Source organism: Bufo bufo, chromosome 3, assembly GCF_905171765.1.
Source record: "Bufo bufo chromosome 3, aBufBuf1.1, whole genome shotgun sequence".
Classification (NCBI taxonomy): domain Eukaryota; kingdom Metazoa; phylum Chordata; class Amphibia; order Anura; family Bufonidae; genus Bufo; species Bufo bufo.
The window spans coordinates 360,975,717-360,999,832 of NC_053391.1; the positions used below are offsets into that span (position 1 = coordinate 360,975,717).

General features: G+C 44.1%; 1 protein-coding gene across 1 annotated transcript in view; it reads right to left on the reverse strand.

The window, feature by feature from the left end:
* The window catches only part of LOC120993795 (collagen alpha-2(IX) chain-like), a 156,244-nt gene that overhangs the window by 36,371 nt on the left and 95,757 nt on the right, over positions 1-24,116 (reverse strand). Inside the window, exon 21 of the mRNA XM_040422266.1 lies at positions 16,113-16,135. Within this exon, the coding sequence (XP_040278200.1) occupies positions 16,113-16,135 (23 nt within the window). The remainder of the gene's footprint in view (positions 1-16,112; positions 16,136-24,116) is intronic.

Genomic DNA, 24,116 nt, shown 5'->3' on the forward strand with positions numbered 1-24,116 from the left:
TTCCTTGTATGTTTCTAACTAGGCAAATGTAAGGAATTTACAATTAACTTACTTTATCACCAGTTGCTTCTTTCTTAGATTTCACTGAGGGTCACATGACCTGTGATGTCAGCTCCTCCCCCTGCTCTGATGATGTTTCGTGCACAAGCCTTAGAGAGCAGATATGTGCCTGTACACGAGACGTCACTGTGCTGGCCACACACCCCTGCACTGCCAGCTGCTGCTTATTGCTCTCTCCCTGGATTCTTGAGGAAAAACATTAACCCCTTCAGCTGCACAGACTCAGGGCTGAAGGCTTTACTGAGTAGCTGCAGGCAGTGAGGAGACAAATGCTGGGAACAGGAGCTGACTGAGGAATTTTGCAGAGCATTGCACAAGAACAGGTAGGGGCAAGATCCTGTGTGTGTCAGCAGGGTCATTGTACAGCTGGGACTTGTAGTCCTACAAATACAACATACTGCTGAGTATCCCAGCAGGCAGACATGTCACTCAGAGCAGACTTATTCACTCCCTTTGTAGAGCAGGGGTAGGGGCAGATATTATCGTTATTGCAGGTAAACAAAGGGCCAGAAGAAAACCAGGGAAATGAGGAAATATATATTTTTGGCCTAAAACTTGCTTAGATTAGTTATATATTGCTGCCCATCAGATTTACAGTGCTATATAAAAAAAAAATCATAACTCGGACAACCCCTTTAAGGTATTTTTAACAGTAGGAGATTTTCATTTTAATAGCAGTATAATAAAGGTTACGGTTTATTAGCGGCCACTTTTACAAAAAGTTAGCGGGCCATAGGCAGATTCGTTGCTGCTCAACACATTTAACAATATTTGTGCCAGAAATGGGTGCATGTTACACCTGAAATCTACACCAGCCCTTTGCATAAACCTCCCGAGTATGTGCCAAAATTATTAAGTGTCATGTGCCAGAAAGAGTCTGAATAAATTCCACCAGTGTATCTATAATTTAGGATTTATCAAGATTGCAAAATTAACCCTTTGTCATTTTCTCTGGAGTTCCAACACTATTTTCCTAAAGTTTAAAAATTCAATAAATGCTGAATCTGTCTCTCAGTAATTATTTAATAAAAATAATTTCAAGGATTAGTAACTCCATCTGCAAGGGGAATGTTCCCATAACCCAATTTTGTATTGCTAAATATTGTAGAAAATTGCACTGGTGAAGGTAATCATATGGTTAAATTGTGGTCAGGAGACTGTAGAAAGGCGCAGTTAATTAACAGGATTACTGTAATTATCAAAGTATCCTAAGGAAAGGGGCATTATATACTTAATATTCAGCACCCCCCACTTTGTTAGCTATAAAAATCCTATGACTGTAGATAAAACGAATACAGAGGGATGATGTACATTTTATTGTTAATAAAATGTTATGTATCAATTTACATTACACTAGCAAATTATACAATAATAGCAGTAATATTCTTAATGGACAAAATTTCAATGGACAAAATGTTGTAAAGTTTTTAAAGAAGCAGGAAATAAGATAATGTTTAAAACTAAATTGTTTATCTTGAAAACAGTTTACAGTATGACTTCATAAAAGCATAAAAGTGACCTGGGCCCTAAACCAAAGACTACGACTAGGGTAATTGTGATTAGTTGAGCCATTATAACTTTGGCTACTTTCACACTAGCGTTTTTAATTCCGCTATTGAGATCTGTCATAGGATCTCAATAGCGGAAGAAAACGCTTTAGTTTTGTCCCCATTTATTGTCAATTGGGACAAAACTGAACGAAACAGAATGCACCAAAATGCATTCCATTCTGTTTGGTTGCGCTCCCATCGTGGACAGAATAACGCTACAAGCAGCGTTTTTCTGTCTGCGATGTGGTGTGGAGCAAAACGGATCCATCATGACTCACAATGTAAGTCAACGGGGACGGATCCGTTTTCTCTGACACAATAGAAAACGGATCCGTCCCCCATTGACTTTCAATGGTGTTCAAGACAGATCCGTCTTGGCCATAGAAGTCATAATACAACCAGATCCGTTCATGATGGATGCATGCGATTGTATTATTGTAACGGAAGCGTTTTTTGCAGATCCATGACGGATCTGAAAAAAACACTAGTGTGAAAGTAGCCAAAGTTTCAGGATTACTATTACATTTTGCTAGAAAACATTAATTATACAACAAGGGAGAGAAATCTTCCTGTCCTCTCCTGGCTGTTAGTTTGTAATGTTGGCATAGGCACTTTACCTCATTCTCTGTCCTCTCTAGCAGTGGACTCCTCATTATAAGCAGTCAGTACATGTTCTCTTTCTCTACAGTGATATTTAATTATGTTTGCCTGCAAAAATACCGCTGCAATCCATACAAAAAGCAACAGAAATCCAAGAAAATAATAAATGCTACAGTAAACAGAAATTAAATAACAAATTTTATTTTATTATTGCAGGAAGAAACACAGAAAGACATAGGGCAGAGATTCTGGTGCACTGTATGCTAATATTAACACTAACGGAAAAAGAGATTTCATTAAAGGGGTTGTCTCATCACAGACAATGGGGGCATATTGCTAGGATATGCCCCATTGTCTTATAGGTGCGGGTCCTAGCTAAAACGGAGCCCTGAAACTGGTGGAAAGCGCACTGCACGTGCGCAGCCGCCCTCCATTGATTTTCTATGGGGTTGCAGAAAATAGCCGAGCACTGGCTCTGCTATTTCTGTCGAGCCCATAGAAGTGAATTGGAGCGGTGGTCAGTCATGCGCAGTGCGCTCCCATTCAATTCTATGGGGAGAGTGCTAGGTGGTTGCCGGACGGGAGTCCTCCAGCCACCACTTTGCGGGACTCCGTTCCCTATATAGGTGGGACCCGCACCTATAAGACAATGGGGGCATATCCTAGCGATATGCCCCCATTGTCTGTGATGAGACAGACTTTATGCTAATCTATATATGAAACTCCACATGCATGATTGAAATAAATTATATACTACAACCAAATAAAGGTCTTGATGTTTGACAATGCGATATTATCTGCAGTTATGATTCTTACAAAATCTAGAATGCTTCACTTATTTCTTAACATTTTCAGCTGCAAAAGTGAGTAGTGTTGAGCGAATCAAAGTTTCAGGGAAAATTTGATTCGCCAAAAAGCTGAATTTCCTTGTGCTTTGTGGTAACGAATCAATTTTCACTAAAATGGCAGTAAAACAAAAAAAAATCATACCTCACCTATTTGCTCATGAAGAGTTCTCCGCAGCCATCATCAGTGTGCACGGTAATTTGGGTGGTGGCTGAATGATTCTCGAAGATGGTTTACTACTTTACTTTGTACATCTGCCAGGTCTAGTCAAATGGCAAAATTATTGGTGGAGCCCATTTTTTGGCTATGGGTTGATCTTGCACATTGCATCTAATCGGTGAGACAAACAGTTTTGGGGTGTATGTGGTTGATAAGTAACTACTTCCATTCATCATTGCATCTAGGGGGAAATTGCAGTTTGAAACAACCAGTTTTGGGGTGTATTTATTTCAAAAGTTTGGACACAGCTTCTCATTCAAAGAGGTTTCTTTTTTTTCATGACTATGAAGGCATCAAAAACTATGAATTAACACATTGGAATTATACATAACAAACAATGTGAAACAACTGAAAATAATGTCATATTCTAGTTCTTCAAGAGTAGCCACCTTTTGCTTTGATTACTGCTTTGGACACTCCTTGGCATTCTCTTGATGAGCTTCAAGAGGTAGTCCCCATTCTCTTGGTCTGTACTGTGTATAAAAGTATTTCCAATCATCCTTGCTTCTGTACTGAAAGTGCGGTCTGATACAAACAGTTTTGGGGTGTATTATTTCATATACAGTATATAAAAGTACTTCCATTCATCCTTGCTTCTGTACTGAAAGTGCAGTCATATACAAACAGTTTGAGGTGTATTTAGTTGATATATAACTACTTCCATTCACCCTTGCTTCTGGGATGAATTTGCAGTTTGATACAAACAGTTTTGGGGCGTATTTATTTCATATATATATAAAAGTACTTACATTCATCCTTCCTTTTGTCCTGAAAGTGCGGTCTGGATACAAATAGTTTTGGGGTATAGTTAGTTGATATATAAGTACTTCTATTCTTCCTTTCTTCTGGGGGTGAATTTGCGGCCTGATACACACCGTTTTAGGTGTATTTATTTCATATATATTAGTACTTCCATTATCTCTTGCTTCTGTACACAATAGTGTGCTCTGATACAAACAGTTTTAGGGTGTATTTATTTCATATATATTAGTACTTCCATTCACTCTTGCTTCTGTACTGAAAGTGTGCTCTGATACAAAGAGTTTTGGGATGTATTTAGTTGATATATATCTACTTCCATTATTCCTTTCTTCTGGGGTGAATTTCAGTCTAATACAACCAGTTTTTGGGGTGTATTTATTTGTAAATATATAAAAGTACGACCATTCCTCCTTGCTTCTGAGGTGAATTTGCAGTCTGATACAACCAGTTTTTGGGGTATATTTATTTCATATATATTAGTACGGTACTTGCATTCACTCTTGCTTCTGTACTGAAAGTGCGGTCTGATACAACCAGTTTTGGCGTGTATTTAGTTGATATATAACTACTTCCATTCAACCTTGCTTCTGGGATGAATTTGCGGCCTGATACAACCAGTTTTGGGATGTATTTAGTTGATATATAACTACTTCAATCACGGACAATTGGAGGCACTATAAACAAATACACTTTATTTATATTAGTTAAAAAAAGGGGAATGTATCTAAACACACATTAAGAAAGATCGCACGTACAGGCTTGTGTTATCAAAAACATGACTGGATTTGTCATTGGACCAAACCAAGTGATAAGTGCGACACAAAAAGGGGGGGGGGGGGGGGGCGGGTAAGGTGGTATTTAGTGAGTATGAGAGACTAATGATCAGTATATCTTAAAATATATGCTGGAGTCCAACCAGCTGATCAATTCTGACCCATTATATATGTGTTTGCTGTTGTTAGTGATTTAGTGTTAGCTACCAAAAAAAAGCATATTCTCTGAACTCCTAACCACCTGCCCTCCACTAGCTACAGCTCCCACTTGCAGCATCTAGGCTCGACGCGTTTCATCCAAACAAATTCATCAGCAATCAACAAATCAACATTAAAGAGCTCGTAGTGGAATTAGAAGACGCTGCCACACTGGTGTAGTGTGACAGCACACACCGGCACTCTGGCGGCCGTGAAGCGGCCACGCAAACCGCCAGAATATAAGGGAGGTAAGACACACACACCCCCGGAGGCAGGAAAAAAGCAACCAATGGGACACGGACGGGGAGGAACACCTTCACTCTCCGTGTAACCGAGGCTGCATACAGTAAAGACTGCATCTCCCCGGACATTTAAACAATAAATAGGGACAGCATGGGCAGGTAGGATAGTGGACTTGACTATAAACCAGCAACTAATATTAGCCAGTGGCAACTCATGAGTGACACCTGAAGTTTTCTCAGGCCCTTGGAGGAGGCTACTTTATTTGTCAGTCGCCAGGACTACGGGATGAACAACGTCATTCCACTTTTTATGTCCTGGAACAGATGCTGCTAAATCTGGCTGGCTAGGGGACAGGAGACATGGCGTCTACATCTCATAGCCACCTGAGCCTAGTGGGGGCTGAACTGGAGTAGGAGGACATTCACGTACAAGCAAAGTATACAGAAATGGGTGTTTTTTCTGCAAAAGTGACAGGAGAGGAGGAGCAAGAGGAGCTAGAGGGCGATGAGGAAGACCAGGCAGATGACCCCTAGACACAGAGACACAGTGACAGTATGCAGTGGAGATGGAGGCAGGGAGTCCATCCAAGTCCCTTACGCAAATGGCCCGATGCATGCTCAGATACTTGCGTAGTGACAGCCAAATTGTCACAATTCAGCAGAGGGATGACTACTGGCTCTCCACCATGTTAGACCCTCGCTACCGGACAAAAATGGGGGCCTTTTTTACACTTGCTGAGAGGGAGGATAAACTGAACCACTACCGAGACATCCTATGTAGTCAGTTGGCGGCTGCCTATGTGTGCTATCGCCCATTCTCATGAAGGTCTGACCGGGGGGGACCTCTGAACTCACATTCCACTGCCATGGCTGCTGGAGAGGGGTGGGAGGCAGAAGCAGTACCAGCTCCATCAGCAGCAACTTAAGTCTAGAGTCTCTGATTAGCACTTTGAAGAAACCACCTACCAGCAGCAGCAGCAAAACAAGGAGCAGAACCTGAAACAGGAGGTGTCGCCCCCTGCCATCCCACATTGAAGATTCCCTGGACTACTTGGCAGCCAAAGTTGATTTGTGGCTGCCAACTGGCCATGTTTGCCCTGGACAAGCTTTCCTACCCGGCCAGTAGTTTGGCATCAGAGCGGGTTTTTAGTGCAGCTGGGGGCATAGTTAGCCCAAGGAGAACTCGCCTTTCCACCCAAAATTTGGAGAGACTTGACCTTTCTGAAGATGAATCAGGCTTGGATCAGGCAGGATTTCCACATGCCAGTGCCTGATGCATCAGACTAGATCATTCTGGGTGCCACACCCAAACTTTGTGAAAAGAGACCCATTTCTTCTAGCGACCTGCAAGTCTGCATTGTATGGTCCTTCTTCATTGTTAATTGCCCACGCAGCACCTTTAAACAGGTGCTGTTCCTGGTATGGGGTTTGGCTGGTTAGGTGGTGGGACAATATGCATATTACTGCTGTTCTTGCTTGCAATCTCCTGCAGGTTATTTGACAGTAAAACACTGAATATTAATCAGCTCTGGCATACCCACTTGTTCAACCCCAGTGCTCTCCTGCCCTACAGCATTTCAGGGGCACTGTATATGCAAATTAGAATATCTTAATTTTGCTGGTATCAGTGGCACGAGGGTATAGAGAACCACGCCTGACTCCGTTATACCCGGGTCAGGAAGTCGCAGCGGTTGGCTGCACGCTCTATTTAAGATAGGGCTGTTTTCCTTATGGTAGCTTTCTGGGTTTGCTTTGCAAACCATTTTGGCTCACTCAGGGATCCGTAGCTCTTTCTCCTCAGCTGTTCCTTGTCCAGCACTCCCAATCCTCCTTATATTCCTCTCTCACACTTCTCTGGTTGCCAGAGATAGAACTTCCTGCCTGGACATCTATTCTGACCTTCTGGAGCTGTGTTGCTGCGTTCTCTGGTAGTTGGTCCAGAACGCTACCCTCCGGATCCCTGTTGGACCTTTGGTGGTCTATTGTGATCGCCCACCTGGGTGTATGTGTTTGTCTGTTTTGTCTGTCCCTCTCCCTGGTGTTTCCCTCTTAGTGATAGTGGTGCGGACTAGCGATCCCACCGGCCCGTTCACTATCTAGGGCTCATTTTAGGGAAAGCCAGGGTTTAGGCACGTGATCGCCGCACGGGTGAGGAACCCGTCTAGGGACGTCAGGGGCAGTCAGGTGCCAGCTGCAAGGTGATTTAGGGGTCACCACCTTTCCCTCTCCCTTGGGCAGGGCTTTCCCTTTTTTCCTCCTGTGCGTGAGCGTAGGTCATTACATTATCTCTGGCCCTTATTTTGTGTAGGTAAAAAAAGAATTTACCTACTGAGATCCAGTATGGATCAATTGCTGCTCTGTCCAAACAATTTCATGGCCTGTCTTTTGAGGTGGCAGGATTGAGGCGTCGGTCCCTCCAGCAACAGCAGCGATTGCAACTGACCGCAAGCCCAGCGGTGCTACTGGTAACCAGGTTGTTGCGGAACCCAAGGTCCCTCTCCTGACAGATTTTCTGGGCGAAGGGACAAGTTTTTGACATTCCGTGAGGCCTGTAAGTTATATTTTAAACTGCGCCCTTACTCCTCTGGTAATGAAGATCAGCGGGTGGGGGTTGTTATTTCCCTGCTGCAGGGGACCCGCAGTCCTGGGCGTTCTCTTTACCTACTGATTCCCAGGCTCTTCGGTCAGTGGATGAGTTTTTCGGGGCCTTGGGTCTCATATATGACGACCCTGACCGAGTCGCACTGGCTGAATCAAGATTACGGACACTCTTACAAGGAGAGCGGCCGGTAGAGGAGTATTGCTCTGAATTCCGTAGGTGGGCTACGGATACCCAATGGAACGACCCGGCTCTCAGGAGTCAGTTCTGCTCTGGGTTATCCGAAAGGGTTAAGGATGCGCTTGCATTATATGAGACCCCCTTTTCCCTTGATGCGGTTATGTCCCTTTCTATCCGAATAGATAGACTCCTTAGGGACAGGTTGAAAAAACCGGAGCCATTGGTAACCCCTCCCATGCAGCAGTTAGTCTGTACGGATTTAGACGACCCTATGCAGCTAGGAGGAACTACTCGTCAGGTCCGTCCTCCTGAAGCTCGCTGAAGGCGTGTTTTTTTTTTTTTTTGTGGGGAGAGGGGTCATTTCATTAATGTCTGTCCTTCTTTCCTCAGAAACAAAAAACTACTAACCCCAGGCTGTGTGGAGGATGTCAGCCGGGGGGTATACGTTTCCGCCATACGTACATCGCAATTTGTGTTGCCAGCGGTTATTATTTTTGGTGATAAGACGGAGACTATTTCTTTCTTTCTAGACAGTGGAGCAGGGGTCAATTTGATAGATGCCCATTTTTGCCCGCACTATGGGCACAACACAAGGAATGTCATCATAAAGTAGCCTGCAAAAACAGAGGGCACTAATTGTAGTGGTATAGCCTGACGCAGTAACTGCTGCATCTGCCAGAAACCCACACGCCTTCCCCAGCAGTTAGTCCTCCTTAACCTCAGCAGAAGAAAGGCTGTTACTCCTTTCTTTTCGTCTACAGCTCCTGATTGCTCCTTTTCCTCCTACGCTTCGTCACACTTTTCGTCAGCAATCGATCATTGAGGTGAATGCAAAGAGACAAGACAACAGTATGCGTGCATTCATCCAATGGCACAGAAGCTGAACGTGCACCTGGCCAAGTTGCTGATACTACAGTCCCCGATTGAGGACTGTGAACAGTTCAGAGAACTGATGGCTTGTGCCCAACCAAGATGGAGAGTCCCAAGCCATCATTACTTCTCCAAAAAAGCTGTACCAGTCCTTGAGTCTGTTAGTGTCTGGTACAGTTTAAGCCAACACTTATATATGTTGAACTGTAACTATGGTCAAGGACAATATATGTCCTTTTCAGCCCCACTGGGTAAATGTGGTTCCAGCCCAGGCACACTAGCAACTTGGCCAGGTGATAGCAATGTCTCCGCCACATTGTAATTGTGGGACTTGTCCTCCTCTGCCTCCTCATCCTCCACCATGTCCTCAGCCTCCACTGTAGGCACAGTTCAGACTGCTCCTCCAGCATTCCACTTATGCAAAGCACAGAGTTGTCACACACTTCTGCACCTAGTTAGCCTGGCGAACGGAGTCACACCAGGAAGAAACTGCTCTGCGTTATCAACCAAGAAATTGGAATCCTGACTGTCTCCTCGCCAACTGGAGGGTAACCAATAACGGGAAGAACATTTTGTCTGCGTTGCGTCAGAAAGGGCTGACTCATGCGCCCTTCATTGCGCACATCTTCAATTTGGTTGTCATCCAGTTCCTGAAGTCTTCCACCCAACTGCAAAAACGTCTTGAAAATGTCAAAGAAACTGTACATACACTTCAGCCACTCTTACCCCTGCAAAACATGCCCTCCTTGAGGTGCAAGGGCAGAACGGTGTTCCCTTATATCGCCTCATATGCAACATTTTCACACGTTGCAACTCCACCCTCCAAATGTTGGACCGATTGTATGAGCAGAGGAAACCTTCTTTAAGATGATGCAGGCAGACAGGACTACTTCTTGGTGGAAGTTTGATGTTAGTCAGTGGCAGTTAATGCATAACACCTGCTGTTTGCTTAGGGCCTTTGAGGGAGACCACTTCATTTGTCAGTCACCAGACTACAGGATGACTGATGTCATTACACTCCTTCACAACCTGGAGGGGAGGCTGATAAATCTGACTGGGGAGGGGACAGGAGACGTGGCGCCTACATCTCATGGCCACCTGAGCCCTGTGGAGGTTGAAATGGCACAGGAGGAGGAGGACGAGAAAGAGGAGGAACTAAATGCACAGGAATTCTATAAAGACCTGGGTGATTTATCTACCCAAGCAACAGGAGAGCGGCAGCAGGAGCTAGAGGGTGACAACGAAGATGACGCACATGACCACGACAGCCCGTGGCGAGTATGCAGTTGAGATGGAGACAGGGAGTCCCCTCCGAGTCCCTTGCACAAATGGCCATATGCATGCTGAGTTGCTTGCGTAGTGACAGCCGCATTATCACTATTTGTCAGAAGGATGACTACTGGCTCTCCACAATGTTAGAACCCTCGCTACCAGTCCAAAATGGGGGCCTTTTTTTATGCCTTCTGAGAGGGGTGAAAAACTCAACTACATCCTTTGTAGTTGGTTGGTACACTGTCTACACACACCGTCGCCCATCCTCACTAAGGTCTAACCGGGGGGATGCTCTGAGCTCATGCTCCACTGCCATGACTGCTGGAGGAGAGTGGGGGGCAGGAGCAGTACCAGCTCCATTAGCAGGGAACAGAAGTATGTGGCGTCTACATCCCACGGCCATCTGAGCCCTGTGGAGGCTGAACTGGCAAAGGAGGAGGAGGAAAGGGAGAGGTCATAAACGCCTAGAATTCTATACAGACCTGGGTGGTTTATCTGCCTAAGTGACAGGAGAGGAGCAGGAGGAGCTAGAAGGGCGGTGACGAAGAAGAGGCAGATGACTGTGGCAGTATGGCAGTCATCTCCTACATAACGGAAAACCGGACGGATCCGTTTTGCTGGCCATAGACTTCTATTATGACCGAATGCATAACGGAATGCCTCTAAAAGGCATTCTGTTATGCATTCTGTTATGGAATTGCCTTATGGTCCGTAACACAATTCAGTATATAACCGAACTCAAACTTTAAAACTTGAAGTTGGCTTCATCCCTAGTCCGTGAAACTTCAGTGAAGAACTTCAGACTGTACAACTTGAAAAACTATTTTAAAACAGCAATCTGAAGTTGACTTCTGTACCGAGGTTCCAGTCGGAGATTTGCTCAACACTAGGAGCAGTGCCGGGGCAGATAAAAAGTTTTTTTTTTTTTCCTGAAATTAGTTTTCCCATTGTCTACTTTTAAAGTTAACAGTACTGGTTGTTAGAGATGACCTAAGTTATAAAAAATTCGATTTGGGCTGCTTCGCCGAATTTCACAAAGAAATTTGATTTGTGATGAATTACAGTTGTCACGAAGCACATTTCTTTGTAGTATAACGATCACAACCACCCCCTGTCATTGAACCCCACAGATTGCCCTGTTAATCGCTGATTGTGGCATGTGAGGTTACCATTTAGGCATTTCAGAGGGTTAATTAGGGTAAAAATAAATAATAAATACTCACCCTTCCATTTGCTCGTGAGAGGCCCCCATGGCCATCTGTGATTGAAGACAACCATGTAAAATCCTTGCACGGTGATGTAATGATGTCATCACGTCATCACACTGGCCGGGGGGTAGTGACATCATGCACTGTTAAAGTCGACGCACCCAGCCAGCAGCTCTAGCGTGGTGACGGTGATGCGTCACCCGCATGCAAGATTTCGCATGTGTATCTTCAATCAAGGTATATTCATGGTATCTTTAATGGCTGGGATGGCCTCTTGACTCGCAAAATAGATGAAGTACGGTATGTATTTTTTTTGTTTGTTTTACCACCACCACTTCAGGAAAAATTTATTTGGTAAAGCGTTAAAGTGCAAGGAAATTCGGCTTTGTGGCTAATTAAATTTTTCTGGAAATTTGGAAAGAAGTCAGTTTGTTTGACTTCAATTTGCTCAAAACTTCTCGTTGTGTCTATGTTCTGGGAACCCCATAACCTTTTTCCAGAATTTTCCACCAGACTGCAAGTAAACCTTCATAACCACAATAATAATAATAATAATAATAATAATAATATTAATAATAAATACTGCTTATTCCTATTAGCATCGGTGTAAAAAAAAATTCTTACAGCTTGTAGTTCCATATGAAGTACTTAAAGGGTTTCTGTCACCCTGCAAAAATCGCGCGCCTCGCGTCATTCGGCGCAGGCGCTCTGAGATGAGAGGCTCGTCTCCTCAGCACTCCCTCAGTGCGCCTGCGCCGATGACGTCTTCTCTTTCGGTGATGTCATCGGCGCAGGCGCACTGAGGGAGTGCTGAGGATACGAGCCTCCTCATCTCAGAGCGCCTGCGCCGAATGACCAGAGGCGCGCGATTTTTTGAATTACTGACAGGGCCGGCCGGAGGAGGAGATCACGGCGCCCTGTCAATCAACACGGCGAGGGGGCGGATTTCTGCAGCAGCTACCAGCAAGTAGACGCCCTACTTGCTGGTAGAGCCCTCATTTACATATTATAAAAGTTCGTTTTATAAAGAATCGGCCGCATGAAAGTAAGTAAGAGCATTATATTCTGCTATATCGCACTATGAGCCAATCTAACTATCCAAAAAAAAAATAATGAGTTTTGCAGGGTGACAGAAACCCTTTAACTTCAACAGTCTCAGAGCATGAATGTGTCTGGTGCTGCTAAGGCTACTTTCAGACTAGCGTTTTAGTTTTCCGGTATTGAAATCCGTCATAGGATGTCAATACCGGATAAAAACGCTTCCGTTTTGTCCCCATTCATTGTCAATGGGGACAAAACGTAACTGAACAAAACAGAATGCTCCAAAATGCATTCCGTTCTGTTTAGTTTGTGCTCCCATACCGGAGAGCAAACTGCAACATGTTGTAGTTTGCATTCCGTCCTGGAATGCGGAGCAAGACGGATACGGCATGACCACCAATGCAAGTCAATGGGGACGGATCAATTTTCTCTGACACAATCTACCACAATAGAAAACAGATCCGTCCTCCATTGACTTTCAATGGTGTTCATGACAGATCCGTCTTGGTGTATATTATAAAGATAATACAACTGGATCCGTTCAACCAACTGGATGCAGATGGTTGTATTATCAGTAATGGAAGCGTTTTTGCTGAACCCTGACAAATCCAGCAAAAACGCTAGTGTGAAAGTAGCCTAATCCCCTAAAGGGCTTGCTGAGAGGTGAGCACATTGTACGTATCCTACCTTAGGTGAAACATACCTGCCATCAGTTCTGTATTTTGCAGGACTTTCTAGTGGAAGTACCATATAGAGGCATTTGTGGGTTGTTTGGGGATGTTTTTGGCAGAGCATTATAAATTATATGCCTCATTCTACTCATTTCTTTTTTATGTGTTTTTGTGAGTCTACACAAAAGTCTACACTGAAGTTTAGCTTATATGCTGATCTAAGTTTGGACACTGAATTTACTGAAAGTGCCATAAAAATTTACCTTTATTAATGTTGCATCTAAAATACTATTACTAACAAACATATGCCCCAATAATACAAAAACAAAAATGATGATTAAAACAATAGATAGCTTAGCAGGGAGGGGAAGAAAGGGTGTGTGTATATCTATCCCTATCTATCCCTCATCCTAAACCGGTCCCGAAGTCGCACTCTGATGGTGGATGCACTCCGTGCCTCTACCTATCCTAAATTGTCCCTGACAGACACGCCTTTTTAAGCATCAGTATATACATATGATTCATAAAAAATACCCCCTCACTAAGTCCTGAGAAAAACTATCTATAGATATAGGCACTAGGGTAAGTTAGATGAAAACTAGGACAAACCAACAAAATACCACACAGAGATAGAACATACAGCTGTGTCATAAGTCATGGCACACACTGACTGCCACAGTTATATAAAGTGCAAAATAAAACACTTCTAAACTGAGGCAGAAAAGACAACTTATGCAGCTTAATAGTAAACTGTTATGTGCTAGAGTATGTCAGATAACTTGATAAAATAGAGCCACTCACTCTATCCCAGACCAGGGTTGTGTAGATGAGAAGTAGGAGCTGATGTCCTGATGTCTGTCTCACATGTGAGTTTCACGCTTGAATTAGGTGAGCAATGCTCACATTGTTTTTGTGAGTCCACTCAATGCAAGCTAACTACCAATATTCCCACTCATATAGTATTTTTATTGCATCTTTTAAAACTGCTGACAGATATCTGTAGGCAACAGGGAGAGCAGCGTACATATACCTACAGTGTGTGCATGCTTCTTAGCACCAGGATTACAAGTGCCCAAGGGTCCCTCCACTGAATGCTCCCCTGCCCCTCATCTCTGTTCCTGAGTTATTGGTTTAGCGCTTAGTCAGGAGACTGCATGCATCATTGCACGCCACATAAGGGAGGAGTTTGGAAGTCCTAGACATGGCACATGAAGAGACTGCACCCTTGGCAGTTGCAACCCCAATGCAAAAACCATTAAAACTTTAATTTCTTGATCATGCAAGAAGCATGACCATCTCCCTACTTCCTACATACACTATATAGACACAAGTATTGGGACATACCCTCTTAATCATTAAATTCAGGTTTTTAATTCTGTTTCATTGCCACTGGTGTATAAAGGTTAGCACCTATAACCATGCAGTCTGCCTTTACAAACATTTTTGAAAGAATTGATCATTCTAAAGACCCTACTAAATTCAAGCATGGTACTACAATACTACATGATATTTCTTCCCTCCTAGATATTCAACAATCAACTGTGAGTTGTAGTATTGCAAAGTGGAAGCATTTAGGAACCACAACAACCACATAAAGTTACAAAGTGGGGTTGCCAAGTGCTGATATGCCTATATTAGGCATATTCCAGGTGCAAATTGTGGCGCAGCGGTTACTTGCACTGCAATCTGCAACTTTTCCCTGCTTACGCCAGGCCTAAAAAATAGTGAGCATGGCATGGGCGTGGATACAGTTGTTATACTCTGGATCCACGGCCAGCATTAAGATAAATGGGATTGACTCAGAACAGTTCCCCCTACAGCGAGGCACCCGGCAGGGATGTCCCCTTTCACCTTTGATATTCGCCCTGGTCTTAGAACCTCTCGCATGTAGAATCAGACAGTGGAAGTGGATGGCCCAGCAGGCATGTCTCATTCATTATTTTCTACACCTGTTTTAGGCATAGAAAATGGTCTAAATGTAAGCCAGCTCAGAAGCTGTCTTACATTTAGACTGGCACTGGATGCTCCAAAGTTATGCAGAGGCCGGCATTTCTTCATAACTTCAGCGGATCCACTGCCAGATATAGGGTTATTAAAACCAGCGTCTAAAACCATGGTTATAATAAATGACCCCCATAGTGCATAAAAGTCAACAAAACTCTGCTGACTCAGTAACTTGCATGTTTCACTCAGAGAAGCATGGTGTAAACCACACCTCCACTGGACTCTGGAGCAGTCCAAATTTGTTCAGTGGATTGACAAATCCCTCTTCTCTATTTGGAAGTCTGATGGACGAGTCTGGGTTTGGGTAATGCAGGAGAACATTACCTGCCTGCATAGTGCCAACTGTAAAGTTTGGTCAAGGAGGGATAATCCTATGATTTTTTTTCAAGGGTTGGCTTAGGCCAAGCAAACCAAGATCTTTTGGATGATTGTATGCGTCCAACTATGTGGGAATAGTTTGGAAAAGGTCCTTTTCTCTTTAAGCATGACTGTGCTCCAGTGTACAAAACAAGGTTCATAAATGCATGGTTGGGTGAGTTTAGTGTGCAAGAACTTGACTGGCCAACACAAAGCCCTGACCTCAACTCCATCCAACACCTTTGGGATGAACTAGAACAGAGATCATGAGCCTGGCCCTCTAGTCCAACATCAGTGTCTGACTCCTGCTCTTCAGGATGAATAGGCAAAAACTCCCAATGACACACATCAAAATCATGAAGAAAGTCTTCCCAGAAGGGTTGAAGATACAATGAGGGATGGGGGGACACTGTATTATTGCCTATGGGTTTAGAATGGGATGTCATAAAAGCTCTTGTAGGAACAATGTGTAGGTGTCCCAATACTTTTCGCCATATAGTATGGCACTGTCATTAATTTTGTGGGGTAAAAACTGCTAACAGACTCATGTCATAACCTTGAGCAACTATTTCATTAGGAAATACTTTTAGAGTAAGGTGTATAAAAAATAATACTTAAAAATGTTTGGCTTTGCTTTAATGAGAATATTAATGATATTACATCAGAGTTCACTTTGCTTCCTCCTTTACAAAATATTAAGTTATAATTCATGTAGTAAATCTTTTAAGCACTCCACACAACATAATTTTTGGGAAGTGAGCCAAATTTTACATATCACAGGAATTGAATGCAGTTGTGCGGTTTTGCTTGTACTGTGCACTATTTAATAATTGCCACTGATATTACTAGGTACAGGGTTTAAAAATAATGGCCTATCTTAAAAGGTTTTTCTGATATTTTGATACTGATAACCTATCCTCAGGATAGTCCAGCACCCGGGACCTCCGTCAAACAGCTGTTTGAGAAGACACCGGCGTGTATGAAAACGCCACAGCCTTCTCACAGCCTACCAAGCACAACACTCTACTTGTATAGCAGCTGGTATAGCACTGTTATGTAACGTGAATTCAAAAGATTTGAGAATGAATAAGCTTAGACAGGCTAAGTGAATAAATATATTTACTAAGTGTGATTAAATATAAGATAACACAGACAAATCATATACTGAATAATAATAAGTAAATACATTACTAGCCTAAATATGCAACATGCAATATGGGGTGAGACTCCGTTGCTCATGCTATAACAAATGGCTGTCTACCACCTTATAACACATGACCGACACCCCAGGGTGTACAATAGATATGGCAAATCAATACTTATGTGGCGAAACCAACCTCGCCACTGGGTTTTGGAGGGGCCTGGCTACTAGCCTCTTGCCCCAGGATTATGGGCCCTCTCATCAGCCAGGCCTCATTTGTTCACAAAGGACTTGGACTAACTTGAACTCTCACCCCCACGAATTAGACCAGGGTTCAAGTTAGTCCATTACGTTTGGTAATTGTATTTTGTGGATTGCGTCTCAGACAATGCTCATTGTGTTAGTTAATTGCATCTCAGACAATGCTCATTGTATTTTGTTTATTGCGTTACAGACAGAGGGAAGGGGATTTTGTGTACAATTGCTGGGGAGGTTTGAATACTGTAAATGCATGTGATTGGCTGTTTTTACAAAACCCTGTGGGTGGTGGCCTTGTTGGAAGATGTGTATAAAATGCTTGTGTGTTAGAATAAAGTGGTTGCTTTTATACCTTCATGAAGTTTTGGCTCATGTTTGGGGAATGCGATAACTACACTCTTGGGGATTGCTATATCACAATACTCCCCTGAGTATAAGCTCTTGTAAGAGCTTGTTCATGGTTCCTGCTCTCTGCATTTAGGAGAGGTTCACCCACTGGAGCCTGGAGCCTTGTCGTAGGTCCAGGGTGGGTAGGAGACGGCGAGACCTCCACCAAGCTTCGGCGGTTCGTGGGGTCTGCAGTGCTGACGGTGTCAAGTGGAGTGCTTGGAGTACCCTGGAAGCACTAGGAGCATCTATCGACGGAGGTACCCGGTCGGGGTGCTAGGCGTTCCGTTACAACTTACATCCTACCTACGATGAAGTTCCAGCTGGAGTCCCCCAAATGTATGTGTGCCACAGAGTTTAAAACCTTTTAGCCCCTCCTCCAGTGTGTAGCACACGTGTCTCTGAGATCACTCAGGAATGTGGTCTTATCAGCACAATGGGGGATGGGGTACTAGATTACAAGGCAAGAACTAAAGGGACAGAACTAATCCATTCTTAAAAAATACCCTTACAATACATGCGCTCTGCCCCATTCACTTCAATGGGGCTAAGCTCAACACCAAGCACAGCCGCTATACAATGTACAGTGTTGTGCTTGGTAAGCTACGAGAAGGCCTCCACACAGGGGCATTGGTGCCTTTTCAAACAGCTAATTGTGGGGATCCTGGGTGTCAGACTCCCACCAAACAGATACTGATGAACTATCTTAAGCATAGGTCATCAGTATCAAAATCTCGGAAAACACCTTTAAGGATTGGCTATCAGTAGCAGTATCCAACTCTCAGCAATTTTGGCTATTTGAAGGGGCTGTGCTGCTCAAATGAATGGGACAAAGCTGTAATACCCAGGCCAGCTGCTACTACTTGTGCGGCATGCAGGTGTATAGAGAAATGTAAACAATGAAGAGGGTGCAGCGCTTACCTGAGTGTCATGGTCTCTTAAAATAGCTTATTGAGGAGGTCCTGAGAGCTAGGCTCTGATATAGATGGTCTAAAGATAGCTTATCAGTATTGTATTCCAAAAGAACACAAGCTTTCCTGCAGGCAGCCTCTACTAAATTACATGTTTTCACTTGTGTATTTCTGGATGCTGGGTAAACAAGCACTAATTATAATGAGTTAAAAAAATGTTCTGAAGTACTGGAACACCACTTTTCTGGTATTATTGCAAGAGTATATTTTACTCTATGTTGCCAACAAGCAGGATAAATTATGTATGTAAAATAAACAAATAAACAAGCAATTTAGTTTTACGTATAGCTAGAGATGAATGAACCATTCAGGGTTTGGATTGGTTCTGGTTCGCCAAATTTTTCAAAAAGTTTAGTTCAGATACAAATCGGTTCTGACCATAATTGAATCTAATTGCCTGGTAATTGATATATAACACCCTCTAGTATCCTAGGACTCAGAATTTTTAGGAAAACATGTTATCTCTTTTCATTCATTTTCTAATAAATTTTTTGCCTTTTCCCTCTCCCCTCCCTCTCCCCAAGCTCTTGAACGCAATCACAACAATAATAAATGATGTTTGAGTGTCTCTGACATACATTACATAGCTATGGGTAAACGCATGTTTGTTTGCATTAAAAAACAACGTGTTTAAAAACACACCGCATCATCACTTTCAATATTCAAATACTTAAAAAAATTGTCCATATTGGGGCAGGTTGTGTTTAAACACAAAAGGTGTTATGAGACAAATAAAAATGAAAAAAAGTGGTTTGTTGGAGGACCAAGCATCCAAAAATTATGCCTTGACAGGGGCAGAAAGCCTGCCCATATGACATGCACAAGTGTACTTGTCAAAAGTAAAAGTAGCTTGTTGTGAACGAGCCCTGAAAAATTCTCCCTTTTAGTTGGGAGCAGCAGCAATGCAGTGTGGAGGTGGAAAGGGTAGGGTATTAGAGGCACATGACTGCAGAAGCAGCATAGCATTGAACATACGAGGCAGTAGGTAAGCTGTCTATGGGTAGTAGTAGTAATAGTAGTAGTAGAAGTAGTAGTGGTAGTATTTTTCTTTGCATCGCCATTTACTGACAGCCATAACTTTTCTATATTTCTGGATGAACTGTAGTTTTTATTGGTACCATTCTTTGCATATGGCCAACTTTTTGATCACTGTTATTCAATTTGTTATTCAAAATGTTGAATCATGTGTATTTATTGTTTTCAGTTACGTCGTACAGGAAAAATATTTTTATACTAGACATTAAGCCTGTTACAATAACGGGCGCTAGAACAGTAGTGCTGGCACAGTGATGGGGGATCTGTGGATGGCACTGTTATGGGGGATCTGTGGATGGCACTGTTATGGGGGATCTGTGGATGACACTGTTATAGGGGATCTGTGGATGGCACTGTTATGGGGGGATCTGTGGATGGCACTGTTATGGGGGGGATCTGTGGATGACACTGTTATGGGGGCATCTGTGAATGGTATTGTTATGGGGGATCTGTGGATGGCACTGTTATGGGGGATCTGTGGATGGCACTGTTATGGGGGATCTGTGGATGACACTGTTATGGGGGCATCTGTGAATGGTACTGTTATGGGGGATCTGTGGGTGGCACTGTTATGGGGGATCTGTGGATGGCACTGTTATGGAGGGGATCTGTGGATGGCACACTGTTATGGGGGTATCTGTAGATGGCACTGTTATGGGGTGACCTGTGAATGGCACTGTTATGGGGGGATCTGTGGATGACACTGTTATGGGGGATCTGTGGATGGCACTGTTATGGGGGATCTGTGGATGGCACTGTTATGGGGGGATCTGTGGATGGCACTGTTATGGGGGGATCTGTGGATGGCACTGTTATAGGGGATCTGTGGATGATACTGTTATGGGGGATCTGTGGATGGCACTGTTATGGGGGATCTGTGGATGGCACTGTTATGGGGGGATCTGTGGATGACACTGTTATGGGGGATCTGTGGATGACACTGTTATGGGGGATCTGTGGATGGCACTGTTATGGGGGATCTGTGGATGGCACTGTTATGGGGGATCTGTGGATGGCACTGTTATGGGGGGAATCTGTGGATGGCATTGTTATAGGGGATCTGTGGATGATACATTAATGAATTTAATGGCAGTGGGGCCCGGTTTAGTCACTGTATTGCACCGGCCCCGCTCAGAGTAGTAATACTTTGAATAACTGTAATAATAATAACGATCTTCACTTCTTCACTCACATACATGGTGAGGCAGGAGGCCGGGCGGGCAGCAAGGCACTGGCAGCGTAACTCACTACGCCATGCGCCTGTGCCGCCTGCTTCATTCATGCAGTGGGCGGAGCAGGGGCGTCACTTAGTGAGTTACGCTACCAGTGCCTGGCCGCCCGCCAGGCCTCCTGCCTCACCATGTAGTAAGTGATTAGTGCAGAAATAGGTTACGTAAAGAATAGCATGGAAAAGCAATAAAGCCCCTAACTAGAGCTTAACTCAGAAAATAACTAGATAACCTACAAAGAGACACTGAGAACTAGTAAGCTAAAAGATATAGTTTTATTGGACATATAGTTAAAAACATATACAAAGAGATGACAAACAAGTGCAGAATAGTGCAGTACAATCCTGGGAGAGTTGATCCAGTATAACAGAATAATAGGGTAAGTGACCAAAAATATAAATGCCTATATATAGAAGAAACTCCTATACAAAAAATACACTTGAGAAGAGTCCACAATGCAAATGAATGCATTCAATATGAAAGTGCAAGTGCATATAATCAATTGTAAGTAGGGGACAAAAGGTATAAATCCTCAGGTGTGGCTCTTTCCAAATGAATAGTTGTATCTATACAGCTACATGTAACAAACAGTAAAGTGCATGTGCAAGCTGTAGGAGATAAAAGATGAATAACGTGACCAAAAACGGTTAAAAAAAAGGCAAAAAGCCGCAATAATGATGGTAAAACATGCGGTCCAAACAGAACAAAGTCACATACCGTGTGTAGAAGTAACAGGTCCACAGGAAGACTGCACACCCCGACGCACGTTTCGATTTGAAACCTTCCTCTGGGGGTACAGACTTCCCACTGGAGAGCTGATATTTAAGTACCCATGCCGCCAATCCAAAACCCGTTAGGAGATCGTGTGATATCCGGGAGACTAATTAGTCAAGAACACAGGTGAACTGCGCAGAGGCCAGTTGCGCTAGTGCAGCTGCGTCCTTTGACCAAAGGACCTTCCATGACGTCAAACGCGTCATGATCCCACGAGATGTTCAAAAGCCGCGTAATGGCCAATCACGCAAGCGGCGAAGTCAGGGGGATGGGTCATGTGGTCATGAGTGCTGATCACATGATCTCCTATGGTTCAACCCACCAAAAGAGCGGAGGTAAATATCATAAGTCATAGACAAATGAATAAATATATACACATTAGTGATATAATTATACAATAAAAGTGCATTGTGCATACTATATAGGCAATAATGAATTAATCAATAAGCTAAAGTGATAAAAAGACCACGGGGGTCATAAACAAGTAAATATCTGAGCATAATACATGCAATGATATACATGAATAAAAGTGCGTTGTGCATGAAACATGAACAGTGATGAATGAAAAAACACAAGAAGTCAAGGGATCACCAAATGGCGCGGCGGCCGGTAAGGGACGCCCACCAGATGGGGATCGCGCGACTACAAATCTCTAAAAAATGAGTGGTGACTGTAAATGGAGTAAATTGAGTCACGGCCACAGGATCTCCCAAACATACCGGGACCAGAATAGGATCTCGAGCAGAGGGAGGTCATGTGGCAGGGAGTTACAAACTCCAAGAAAGAATCACGGTCACGGGGTCTCCCAATGGTGCGGCGGCCAAAAAGAAAAAGGCCACCCAACAGAGGGGGGCCGCATGACGGAGTGAAAGGTAAAGATAGCGAGAGAGCACAAGAAGTCACGGGATCACCAAATGGTGCGGCGGCCGATTAGGGACGCCCACCAGATGGGGATCGCGCGACCAAAAATCTCTGAAGAGTGAATAATAACTATAAATGGAGTAGATTGAGTCACGGCCACAGGATCTCCCATACATACCGAGACCAAAAAAGGTCTCCCGGATATCACACGATCTCCTAACGGGTTTTGGATTGGCGGCATGGGTACTTAAATATCAGCTCTCCAGTGGAAAGTCTGTACCCCCAGAGGAAGGTTTCAAATCGAAACGCGCGTCGGGGTGTGCAGTCTTCCTGTGGACCTGTTACTTCTACACACGGTATGTGACTTTGTTCTGTTTGGACCGCATGTTTTACCATCATTATTGCGGCTTTTTGCCTTTTTTTAACCGTTTTTGGTCACGTTATTCATCTTTTATCTCCTACAGCTTGCACATGCACTTTACTGTTTGTTACATGTAGCTGTATAGATACAACTATACATTTGGAAAGAGCCACACCTGAGGATTTATACCTTTTGTCCCCTACTTACAATTGATTACAGTATATGCACTTGCACTTTCATATTGAATGCATTCATTTGCATTGTGGACTCTTCTCAAGTGTATTTTTTGTATAGGAGTTTCTTCTATATATAGGCATTTATATTTTTGGTCACTTACCCTATTATTCTGTTATACTGGATCAACTCTCCCAGGATTGTACTGCACTATTCTGCACTTGTTTGTCATCTCTTTGTATATGTTTTTAACTATATGTCCAATAAAACTAGATCTTTTTGCTTAATAGTTCTCAGTGTCTCTTTGTAGGTTATCATGTAGTAAGTGAGCGGGGCCGGTGCAATACAGTGACTGCCCCCCGCAGCCATTACAATAGGATGCTGCACATGTACTGTCCGTGGAGTGTGTGCCGATGGAGGGGCGTCTGGCCGCACTGCGCGTGTGGGGAAGCGGGCGCATGCGCAGTGCAGCATAATGAGTAAGATAGCCGGCTCTCAGTGTGGACGGCTCCCCGGGATATGTGACGGCTGCGCTGTCCCGCTGTGCCCGGCTCCCGGCGTCCTCCTCCCTGAGCGCTGCTGTCCCGCTGCTGTGCCCCCGAGCCCGGCTCTGTGACCTGGATTGGCCTGTGTGTGTGTGTGTGTCTGTCCGCTGCACATGCGCACTTCTATAATCGGCACACACGCACGGACACCAGCCCTGAGCACATACACAGGGCTTTTATTAGTATAGATAATATTTTCTCTTACTGTAAGACGCTACTGCAGTCCTGGCTGCCATGGTTACTTAGCAATTTTAGAAGCATTATACTTACCTGCGCTGTCTGTGTGTGACCGGCCGGGCGCTCCTCTTACTAGTAAGTGAAAGGTCTGTGCGGCGCATTGCTTATAGCACAGACCTTTCACTTACCAGTAGGAGGAGCGCCCGGCCGGCCACAGACAGCGCAGGTAAGTATAATGCTTCTAACATTGCTAAGTAACCATGGCAGCCAGGACTGCAGTAGCGTCTTGGCTGCTATGGTAACCGATCGGAGCCCCAGCGATTAAACTGGGACTCCGTTCGGAACTCTCCGCTGCCACCAATGATGGGGGGGTGATTTTAATTGGGGGGGGAGAGGGGAGGCCGCAGTGGCCACCAATGAATTTAATACTGGGGAGGGAAGGAGGGGGGGGCGCACTGGCCACCAATGAATTTAATACTGGGGAGGGAGGGAGTGGGGGCCGCACTGGCCACCAATGAATTTAATACGGGGGAGGGAGGGGAGCCGCACTCGCCACCAATGAATTTAATACTGGGGAGGGAGGGGGGCCGCACTGGCCACCAATGAATTTAAAACTGGGGAGGGAGGGGGGTCTGGCCCCTGCTGCCTGGCAGCACCTGATCTCTTACAGGGGGCTATGATACGCACAATTAACCCCTCAGGTGTGGCACCTGAAGGGTTAATTGTGCAGATCACAGCCCCCTGTAAGAGA